Source organism: Olea europaea, unplaced genomic scaffold, assembly GCF_002742605.1.
Source record: "Olea europaea var. sylvestris unplaced genomic scaffold, O_europaea_v1 scaffold568, whole genome shotgun sequence".
NCBI lineage: Eukaryota > Viridiplantae > Streptophyta > Magnoliopsida > Lamiales > Oleaceae > Olea > Olea europaea.
The window spans coordinates 301,693-313,096 of NW_019264016.1; the positions used below are offsets into that span (position 1 = coordinate 301,693).

The 11,404-nt window shown below is 33.2% G+C and overlaps 2 protein-coding genes and 1 non-coding gene across 17 annotated transcripts in view; all 3 read left to right on the plus strand.

Moving 5' to 3' along the window:
- LOC111389184 overlaps nt 1–1,227 on the plus strand; it is a 12,724-nt gene extending 11,497 nt beyond the window's left edge. For all 9 annotated transcript variants that reach the window (XR_002701691.1, XR_002701693.1, XR_002701695.1 and 6 more), the window contains one exon: nt 905–1,227. Coding sequence is in view for 2 of the 9 variants with exons in the window: in XM_023014076.1 (XP_022869844.1) it covers nt 905–920 (16 nt within the window). In the remaining 7 variants the exon portion in view is untranslated. The remainder of the gene's footprint in view (nt 1–904) is intronic.
- Nucleotides 1,228–4,029: 2,802 nt separating this feature from the next.
- TRNAE-CUC lies at nt 4,030–4,102 on the plus strand. The gene has a single exon. It is a non-coding gene; the product is annotated as a tRNA-Glu (tRNA).
- LOC111389182 lies at nt 4,083–9,205 on the plus strand. 7 transcript variants are annotated; one of them, XM_023014074.1, is made up of 3 exons: nt 4,083–4,324; nt 5,825–5,959; nt 6,594–9,205. In XM_023014074.1, the coding sequence occupies exons 1-3, from the start codon at nt 4,187–4,189 to the stop codon at nt 6,693–6,695; spliced, it is 375 nt and encodes a 124-aa protein (XP_022869842.1). In that variant the 5' UTR covers nt 4,083–4,186; the 3' UTR covers nt 6,696–9,205. The 7 variants fall into 7 exon arrangements, 2 of the variants coding, with proteins under 2 accessions (XP_022869842.1, XP_022869841.1); XM_023014073.1 differs by having other exon boundaries at nt 4,086–4,324; nt 6,665–9,205; XR_002701687.1 differs by having other exon boundaries at nt 4,088–4,324; nt 6,601–9,205.
- Nucleotides 9,206–11,404: the final 2,199 nt, after the last annotated feature.

The following is an 11,404-nucleotide window of genomic DNA, read 5'->3' on the forward strand; positions in this document are numbered from 1 at the left end:
AAATGTCTTGCAATTTACTCAAACATGCTTCCTGTTGAAGTCAGTATAAGTTTTTGTTTGGAATAAACTTGCATCTTTGTAGTAGTTTCCTGCAGGGCTTAGAGATTTCTTTCATAAAATGCTTGAAATTTGGTTCTCAATATCTTTCATTACACTTATTCCATGTATTAGTTTACTTATTAAATTAGCATCAGTTTGGCAAATTTATAAATAGTTTACAAAAGTGAACTAGTAGTGAGTCACACGAAATAAATGGATAATAAGAGAAATTGGTGCAGGTGATCACAAAACTTTGTCTATCTTGGCATTTTGGTGCCAAACCTTTAAATCGTAGCAATAACTGTCGCAAACATTTGCATTTTTGACAACATTGGTTCTTTTGGATAGATTCCGTCCAAAAGGACAATTAGTTTTGTGCCTGAAATGCACTATCTTTTAAGGATATTCTTAGTAACAATAATGTCCCCAACTAATTTTTCGTCTTATTTAAGTCTCACTTATTAGTATTTTTAAAAAAAAATACAAGTTTATTATTGTTTTCAAATAATGCAGTTAGGATATTACATAAGAAATGGAGTTAACTTCCCTATAAAAAATTTCATTGTTTATGTGATCTTTTTTTTTTTTTTTTTTTTTTTTTTTTTTTAAAAAATTTTTTTTTTTTTTTTGTTATTTTTGTTAGAAATTTTATATTTCTTTAGTTACAAGTACTGATCATATGATAATTTCATCCTTTATGACTGGGAATGAAAGAAAATGCATAGAAAAGTTTGTAATATGATAACATGTAACTCGAGGGGCTCAAATTTGGAGAATCTGAAGTTAGATTCTTAATAAAGTGCATGATGACTTGTGTGCAAGGAGATAAAGAATCTGTAATTAATAAGTTTTGCATCTTGTGCAGATTATTTCCCTCTTAGGCTTTTCTTCAAGATAGCATGCTGAATTTCATGAGCTTTCGTTCGGATAAGGCTAGAGGAAGATTTTGGTTCCAACGATGGAGGTTTCGTAAAAAGGATCGGAGGCATTCCACTGGTTACAGGGTCGAAATTCACAGTATTGGTGGTCAACTTGTGCATCATACTTTCAAACAGTTCATTTAAAAGTTTAAATACTCGAAATGTTGACCATATTTAGTTCATGTTTGGCCTTATTTTTTAGAACTCATTTTTTTTTCTCAAATTCATTTTCAATAACACATTTTATGAGATCCGCAACTTTTATCAACTTTTTAATCGTATATTTTATCAACATTTATCAAAATTTACTAAAAAAACTAATTATTATCCAAATCGGAGAAGGGCTTATTTTATTAAATTTAATTTTCAATTGCGTCTTTATTTGTGGACCGAAACCATATTTTGTAATCAAAGATTTGACACGTGCGCCATTTTTATCTTAAACTCAAATACGAGTCATATAAATTTAATTCCACGCTTTGCAGATCTTCAAAAACCCTAGCTGTTGTACAGGGAAAGATGTCTTTAATTTTTGGTAATTTTATATAAGCTAGCATTGCCTAGCATCCCTTCAACGAGCTCAAAAATTTTAAGATGCCTACTCAATCTTGAAAAAAAAAAAAAATGTAATTTTCAAAATATTCAACGCTCGAATAAATTATCCATTGGAAGATCACTATAGTCGGAGTAGGCATATTTGAGGCAAAACCTGATCTTCGGTACAAAAAAAAGAAAAGAAGGTCCAATTTGCTATATGGAACTTACAATTTACGGAGCAAGTTCCAAGGACGGAGCTAGATGTTTGATTTTGTGGGGTCAAAAATTGAAAACAACGTCTAAACTTGATATTGATAATAATTTCTTTTAAACAAACAACATATATCTCCGCAAATCACAATCACCTATCATCGAAAATATACAAATGGAGGTTAAAACGCATTGTCTAATCTCATAAAACATCAAAATTTCTATTGTGGACAGTGGACAAGCTTAAGGGAAAAATGAGGTCACGACCATAGAACTTCGAAACTCATTTTTAATATCAAGATAACTGAGGCACAAACTAGAAACTAGAGATTAAGGGACAACTAGTCAGGGTACATATTAACATATATAATATATTTTTCAAGTTTCAACAAGTAGAAATACACTTGCATATCTCAAATTTAAAAATGAAAAGCAACTAATTAAAGGAAAATGTCCAAATTAACAAGAAAAACTAAAGCTACATCCAAATCCAATTCATAGAGTTTGCTAACCTAGATAGAACTTCTAAGAAAAACAAATGTCAAACAAGTAGATGGTAGATTTGTTATCTAGATGGAAGAAAAATCACAAAATTAGTACAAGAAAAGAAAATCCCAAAATATGAATTACGATTTGGCTATCTCTTTGTGTCGGTCAATTCTTCATTTTCTTCTCTCTGTGGGGCTTTTGGGCAATGGACGGTTGTTCAAGACTCTAAATACATATGAAATAATGAAAAGCAAAGTTTTGGAAATGGACAATGGGCTTGTGCGGGCTTGCCAATGGGCAAAGTTGTGGTTTTACAGATTTTTTTTTTTTTTTTAATTTTTGTAATGTCAATTGACTCCACATGACCCCATAAAGAAACAATACAACTCATAAAGCTTTTTAAACTAAGAGTTTTGAGTGTCATAGGTTAAAAAGTGAAATCAACTACGCCAATCTTTATGAAAGAATTCATGATGTTTCAAAGGGTTGGACAAAAATCTTGAACATAATTGGACATGAATCGAATCGAATCGAACCGAACTGAATTGAATTGTGCAATTTCGTCTCAAGTTAAATACCTAAATGGGTAATTGAATCGAGAGTCGATGTGTTTGATTTAGTTCTCAGTTTTAAATTAAGAACTGAATAATCGAATCTTCATAATTTTTTTAATTTTTTAAATCTTAGATAAGTCAAATTATTTATTTTTTTAAATAAATTTGCTAACTAACTAGTCTAAACCTAAAATATAAATTTTCCATTTCTAATTTTTAATCAAGCCCAACTTAATCAAATTAACCTAACAAAACTTTTATTTTACCGTTTATAACGTACTAGAGAAATCGAATTGGAAGCCCGGTTGCACCTCTCTTCATTATTGTGAACTCGCTATCTTTCTATTCTTGTGATTTTAACAATTAAATATATGAAGAGCTCAACAAAGAGAAACGCACAAGATATCACAAGATTGAACGACATTATTTTGTAAGAATTAAGATTGAACATGTCATAGTTGAATTAATGTAACATTGCTGTAAATATAAAAAAATAATTATTATACAGAATCTCGGAACTGAATGGAACCGAACCAAATCGAATGGAACGGAACCCGAACTTTTCATAATTAATTTTGAACCCGACGATTCTATTTATTAAATATCCGAAAATTCAGATTCGATTAGAAACGAACTGAATTAGACCATATCTGGCCCTACTGTTTCAAAACAGGAACAAGTAAATCTCTCTAGTCTATAGTAAAGAAGAGTATGGTGTTCTACTGGTAAACCGACATTTTGGCCAGACATGATTTTGGCATAAAATTTTTGCACATTCCACTTTGCTCCTTCAAAAGCAAAATGAAAGCTCATAATATTGACGACCAGTAAAATGGTATCATAAACTTACACATTGATATCATAGATAAAATACACACACACATACTACAAGGATGGATAGCTGGTCAATCTTCTTGCCAAATGATTCTGTTTATAGATAATCGTGAACTTCAAATGTTCATATGAGACACTTGACAATCAAAAGCATAAAGTAGGGAACGGAACATTACATAAAAATGGTAATACAATGCATAAGACTACTTTCATATATGGATTAATGCATAAGACCACGTTTTAAAAGCGTCTACACATCTAGTTATGCATAAACTAAAGCATCTCTAACTTTCATGTTTTTCTTTCTAGTGTCTAAGAAAAGGAGATGTGACTCAGTTAGAGACTCTAGAGTCCTCTGAAGAATGATCTCAAATTCTCGATCCATCAAATTCATGTTGTGTTTTAGTGTATACATATACTAATTGAGATAAGATGCTTTGTAACAATCCGTTGTAGTCTAGTTGGTTAGGATACTCGGCTCTCACCCGAGAGACCCGGGTTCAAGTCCCGGCAACGGAATTTCCTTTTTCATTTTTTCATCTTTGTAAAAATCGCTGGTATCCGATTAAATCCAAATTCTATTCATTTTTTCACCAATTATTTATGGGTTCATCCCGTTCTTGTCAGCCCACAGGCCCCACACCATATCCACTGATGTTCGCCTCACCCCATTTTTTGGTGGCAAAGAATCTTATAGCAGCTCAAATTTATCTGCTTCAGCACCAGCTTCTGCAGTGTCAAGTGAGAATTAGTTGCAGTAATTTGCTGCACACACCCACACGATGAGAGTGTAGACGCTTTTCTTATAGTTTTCAATTTCATATATGCACAATTAAGTTTTTGGATGGTGGTATATCTTGTGCTTAATCTTTTTCTTTTCGTTTTGTTTTCTGTTTACTTTTTTCTGGAGTTGTTATGATTAAGAATAAACCACCATTTTTAATTATTTTTTCCCCCTGTTTTATGTTCTTGATAGTATTTATTTATTCTGAATTAAATAACAAGGGGTGTGATAAAGAAATAATTATTCAGTTGAAATGCGGAAGAAGTAAAAGAAAATTATGGGCTATAGAGATTTGGGTATAATCTTAGGGTAAAGGTTGTGTGTGCCTGTACCAGACTTCATTAATCTGTCTGAAATAGATGAAAATACAAGATATGTCATTTTGTTGGTCTTGTTTGAGTGCTTTCACGGAAAAAAGGTAGGAAAGTCAATAGCAAATGCAATACCCTTTGGTAAGGAGAAGAATGTGGGGACGGATGGTTTCATTCTTATTTTGTGTTTCTATACCGGTTAGAAATATTGGCACTAGTCAGTTGTGTTGAATATTTATTCAATCTCACTGTTTTAATATTTATGAATGTGTTGTGCAATAGCCAGAATTTTGGATTGAACTGATTTATTGGGAGACTGCTTGGGGTAGTTTTAATTTCTTCAGTTTTTGTTTTACACGGTAACAAGTTAAGAAAGATTGGCGCAATGTAAATTTATTTTGTTCTGTTCGAGATTTCTTTTCTCCTTATGAGAATATCAAAAGATCCTACTGAGGTCACAACCAAGCAAATAAGTGCCAATTTGAGCTTCGCATGAGAAAGATTGAGACTGACCCTGTGCAAACAAGACTTGGCATCTGCTGCCCTAGATTTGGTGCAGCTGCTACTCTTATTAGGACAGGCCAATGAACTGTAATCCATGACTCAACACTCTTCCAGCAATTGTTTCCCACTGTTATCAGAGTTTAAGGCCGGTCATTGTCCTGTTTGCATATTTGTTTTAGCTTCCCTCTCTATGAATTTTTATCACTGTTTATTAACTATTTGATTCACATGATTAAACCTGTAGAAGGATTGTATAAACTTATACTTGCGCATGGTCTGTTTTTTGAACTTCATTTGATCCTTTTCTATCTCCATATTTGTCATTCTTTCTATATTGGTTTTCCCACGTTTTAGAATCTGAAAGTCTTTTGCTCAACTGCCCCTTGGTTAGTCCTCTTTCTATCTTCCACTTTTACATGTTTCTGTAAATTTTCATTTACTAGATGTTGACCCTCTTTTCTATTTTTTTTTTTTACTTTTATTTTTTATTTATTTTTATTTTTTTTGGTAAACTTATTTCTCCATTATTCATCAATCGCAAAAATAAAGTGTGTCGAAGACGGCAAGCATCATTTTTTGAATGCATATATATTGTCACGCGTTGGAGATTACAGTTTAAAAGCAATGTGTTCCTGATTTCAGAAAATGGAAGATGGTTGTCTGCAATCCCAGTTTGGCAATACCTTTTTGTTGAAGAATGAATGGAGGATATCTCCAAAATTTGATCTTGTAAAATGCAATAGACAGCAAGGTCTCAGTTTGGTTGATTTTTTGAAGGTACCATTTGTTCCCCCCCATTCTTTGAGTACGCTAATTTCTTGAAGCTCTAAGATTAAATAGTGGCCAGCTATGTTCACACCAAATTTTTGCATGAGTGCACAATATTAATTGCCATATTTTAATTGCATGAATATTACATTCTTATTTTTAACCTTCCATTAATTAGCACAACTTATTCTGGATGACCTTTTTTGTCCAAATATTATGTTAAGAGAAGGTAAAAGACTTAGTTGCCTCTCATATTTTTATATAAGAAATTAAAACAAATATGTAAGTGCGTCTAAATAACTGTTCCTTATATTGAAGCATGCTAACATTACAAAAACTATTTGTCAGCATGAGTAATATTCCGAGGTTAAATGTAGTTTTTAAGTCTGTAAACATGGGTCTGAATGACTCTGTAGACACCAAATTTAAGGTTTCTGAATTGTAGATTTTTCTCCTCTGTTCTATTTTGAAGAATTTCAATCTTTCAAATCCACTTCGAGTACACTTATCTTCTGCTACAGTTGGTTTCTTTTGTGCTTCATATGCCAATATTTAGGCTCCTGACTCAAGTTGACTTATATGGCTGATTAGATTTTGAGATTTATGTCTAGTATAGTCTCGATAAAATATTGATTCTTAATAGTTGATAGTGCTAGAGATGCCTGGAGAGTGTATTTCAGAAATTATGGATGTAGTTCGTTTCTCGACTTGCAGCACGGTTTCAGTAATTTGGCAGTTCAACTGAAGTTTGAAAGTCCATCAAGTCACTTGATTCAGTTCCGATCACTGGTTATCAGATGCAGTGCTGGCCCTAGCCCAAGGCAAGTGAGGCCACTGCCTTGGTCCTCATATTGTAGGGGACCTCATCTCTTTAAAAAAAAAAAATAATAAATAAATAAATAATTGGCACATAAAAAGCAAAGAAGAGGTTCAAGGCAATACTTGCCCAGTTTGTAGGTATGAGATGCCTATAGATGATGTAGAATACGAGAAGAGGAAGACTGAGAGGAGTGGTGCAGGAATTACTTCTCGCTTTGCTGACGATCTTCAGGCGAGGTACAATTTTGAACTTCTGCCTTGAAAAGGTGTATGTATTAGTCTGGAGAATATGGCTATAGTGGGAATCTTTACCTTTTCAGTTATCATGTCAATTTCCTTTTTGTATTGTGAAATGATGAGATAACAAAACTTGTAGATCAATATTACATTTAAGATTATGTGAATTTGTCATTGTGTAAACTCTATTTTGCAACTCCATGTGTAATGGTTCAGTGAAAAATTCAGAGATGAATGGAAGTTTTACAGTTTTTGGGACATCCTGAGTTTCTGGTCACTTCACTATTATATTCTTGATGAATAAATCTACATTTTTTCTCTCCTCTTGATTTTATTTGGTTGGGTAAGTAAGAATCTGTCCAGAAATAATTTGTGTAATGCAGACTTTCTGATATCTTCTTGAATATTTGTCCAGAATCTCTCCTTTTTGACTTTAAATATTTACATATTGTTAGACTTACAAAATAAATTTTGTATTGAGGGGCCCCATAATAATTAAATGCCTAGGGCCTCTAAATTCTCAGGGTAGGCCCTGACCAGATGCAATCATCCTCAAAATTCAGATTTTCCTCGCCAAAGGCCAAGAGAAGAGGTGCCCCTCCTTCAAAAAGAGGTTTGGTGGTTCAAAGGCTAATTCCTGTTGCATACAAGGTATTTGATGCAAGAGTAAAATTGATTAACAATCTCAAGAAGCTCTTGAAAGTGAGTCCGCTTCATGCTTGCTAGTAAATCTCTGCCCGATTTTATGTTACTTATTGACTCATGAGAGCTGCAGAAACTTGGAAAAATTGCTTGTCTTGATGTTTAATGGGACCGTGCTCAATAATTTTTTTATAATAACATATCCAGCAAGTAAAATCCATGGCTTATTTTTAACGATTCCACTGTGATATGGCGATAATGGGATGTCAGAGGTTGTTGTGAATCACTGTTATTAGATATATAACATGGTGAATCTGTGTGACTATTACGGTATATTTGATAGGAGAATTGCTAGGGCTCAATAATACTAAGAAAGAAACTTTTTCATTATACAATAACAAACATGCACTTGGTGTCTTTGGTTCCTCCCAATTCTTCTTCTAAATATTTTGATCTCTAATGTTGCAACACTTGCAGGTTGGTTATGAAGTTCATGTTGAAACTGTTGGGGCATCCTTTCAAGTCTTGTAGAGAATCAGGCGCTTCAATTCGTTAAGTATTTCATGAATGGGGGGACGCAGCTGTTGAAGACCTATTGGTACCAGTTGAGGCCTGCCACCTGTATGAGCGTCTGGGGAAACGTATACGTCACGACTCACGAGGAGAGATTTTCTATCCCAAGAATTCCTGCAGTAGGGGAGCTCTGCATTCAAGCAGGAGTTGACTTGCCTGAATATTCTACAAAAAGAAGACGAAAACCAATCATATGCATTGGAAAAAAGGAATTTGCTGATGCAGATGAATGTGAATTACCAGATCCTGACCCAGATACTTCAAAGCCATCAATATTAGCTCAAATACCTGACACTGAAATTTTACCCCATGTAGCAAAGTAGAAACGGTGTTTCTTGTTGAGGAAACTTCAAGCTTGGGAAGAAATGAGGGGTGGAGCCACCAGGATGATGAAGATGTATGCAATTGAAGCCTGTGGATATTGTCCTGAATAGCACGTGAGCCCCAGCGGACACAAAGCGCAGAACTGTGGGGCCCATAAGCATCAGCAGCGCTATGGGTAACATCAATGGCAGGCAGCAGTTCTTGGTGACTTGATTCCACCCGGATATGTTTGGCATGTTCCTGATATCAACAAGCCACTGCAAAGGGAGCTCAGGAAGTTCTATGGACAGGCCCCTGCTGTCGTAGAAATATGTGTGCATGCCTGTGCTGGTGTTCCCAAGCAGTACAAACCAACAATGAGGTTGGATGTGGCGATTCCTACAAATATTAGAGAAGTTTTTGGGTTTAAAGGCGTTTCTTCTTCTTCTTCTTCTTCATCTTTCCCCTTTTGCTGATTAGGTGTTTTGGGTGTAGTAATCTCCATTTTATTGTATTCATCTCATAAGGTGCCATAGTCGGTTTGAATATGATTATACTGTTGTACTTATCATCATGTATCAAAAAACCATTTCAAGTGAAAGTGCTGTTTGATAGAAGAAATGATATGGTTTTCCAGGTAACAATCCTTGGCAATGGCAGCTTCTACATTCTCTTGGTTAATATGGACCAATAACAGAGCCCAGACCCATTTCAGGCCGAATACATTCTCTTGTTTTTTTTTAGTCCCTGAACTTATAATTCTTTTTCATCTAAGGCACTCTGTCTTGTTTTCTTGAGTTAATAGTGACTGTCAAATGGGGAAACACGGTGGTGCATTAGTTTTATCGTACAGTTAAGTAATAAAATGTATTATTGGACAAATCATGCTCCTTGGTTGCAATAGAACTGTCCATGTCAATGCATGGGAGTGTATTGTCATGGACTTTGGTCGAGATCTTCTCAACTTCCTATTTTTCGTCTCCATTTTTCTGTTACCTTCAATGAAAGAGGGAAGGATTAACATTGATTGTGGGCACTTTCTTCCTGAGAAGGCTTTACCACGCAAGGTAGAGTCAAAAGTACTCAACGATATTAAAGACAGAAAAATATTAAAATCCAAGCATAGCGAGACAAGATGCATTGGTATCGCTAACCCGAGGAATTACTATTTTGTTTTATGGCTTTTCTTTGATCTCAATTGATTGAGAATAAACTAACTATAATTCATATATTAGGAGATTTTCTTTTTAATTATTAAAACAAAACAATATATTTCAGGAATAATTTTCATACGGAAGAATATATGCAGTTTCTTAATATGATACCTTTCTATATTTTCGACTTTCAAATATAAATCTCAGAAGAGTGGAGAATCATCGAAAAAGGGAAAAAGGAATTTTAACTAACTTTCTGGTTGAATTGCCATAAAAGTGAAGAGATAAATGCTGCACTTTAGGAGAGTAAAGAAGGATGACATAAATAAAATTTACATTGTGCCAAATTTTACAAAGCTATGAAGGAAGGAAAGTCAACTACTACTTTTTATCTTTGTCTTTCTTTAGTTAGGTTCTATTGCACCATCCACGACTAGGTGAGTCTAGGCCTTTAATTTATTATTCGGTATAGAAATCTCGAATCTAGTCGTTTGATACATCTCGCCCTTTGATAGATAATGTTCGATTCTCGATCTCACTCGATGAAAAACTTTAGATTTTCTGCATGACATCGCTCAAGTCGAGTTTGTGTTAAGACATTATCTTTAACTTGAGTTTCAACCGTCAAATTCCTCAAGACTCCAACCTCAACCTAGAAAAATTACTTCAAGAGTTCGCCCTTGTTTAGTTTGACTAAAAAATAAAATAAGATTTTTAGTAAATTTAATATAAGTTGATAAAATATATAATTTGAAAAATAGATAAAATAAGATGTGTAATTAAAATAAATTTGAAAAAAATGTATTTTAAAAAGTTGGGACTAAACAAGGATGGAACATTCTTTATAGATGTATGTAAATTTAATATTAAATTCATCTCATTAAGGACAACGTCGATGTATAATCATAATCACTTATACCATACTTGTGCATTTACAAATGCCTTCAATCAATATACGAATTCTCAAATACACAATCATAATCACTTATGACTTTGTTGAATTTTGTTGAAAAACTTAATTATAGCAAATAATTCAACTTGTGTCATAAAGAATGATGAACGATGCACTAACTTATCATCATTGAATTTCTCAACTAAAACCACTCCCATTTTGTTTAAAATAATGTTATTTATTACTTATTCATAATCAGTAATGAGAAATTTTGCTACTTTAATTGTTTTATAATCTTAAATATAATATTCAAAATGTCAAATTAACTGATATCACGAAAAATGATCTACTAAACAATGTTAGTTAGTTAGTCAAAATAAGTAACCCTTACACGACACGTTAACTAACTGGTGGATAAATTTATGATGGATTCTACGGAATAAATTGGGTTTGTTTAATTGACCATTCACAAGTTAAGAAACGATGTTTAGTAGATTATTTCCTCGTGCATGTATGCATGCACATATATATGGTTTATGTAATGTATGTATATGTTTATCTTTTCTATTTTCGAAGCATTGAACTGCAGGCGATTCAATTTATTTTCGAGAATTTTTTATTGAATAATGCTATATAGCACTATGGATACGATTAGTCTATGTGTGTTTTAAATGATAAATCATTTTCAAATGAGGTTCATGTCTTTACTTTTAAAATGATATAATTCAATTAATGACACTTAAACCATTGTTTAACGTTAAGCCCTTGTTTGAGCCCTATTTTGTGGGAGGAAATGTATCTTTAAATAGTATTTTATTATTATTATTATTATTA

Excerpts from the sequence above, each read along its gene's own strand:
- LOC111389182 (XM_023014073.1), top strand. The coding sequence starts at position 4,187 with ATGGGTTCATCCCGTTCTTGTCAGCCCACAGGCCCCACACCATATCCA. Across the intron at positions 4,325-5,824 it reads ACCAGCTTCTGCAGTGTCAA|AAAATGGAAGATGGTTGTCT; the intron begins GTGAGAATTAGT and ends TCCTGATTTCAG. Across the intron at positions 5,960-6,664 it reads GTTTGGTTGATTTTTTGAAG|CACGGTTTCAGTAATTTGGC; the intron begins GTACCATTTGTT and ends CTCGACTTGCAG.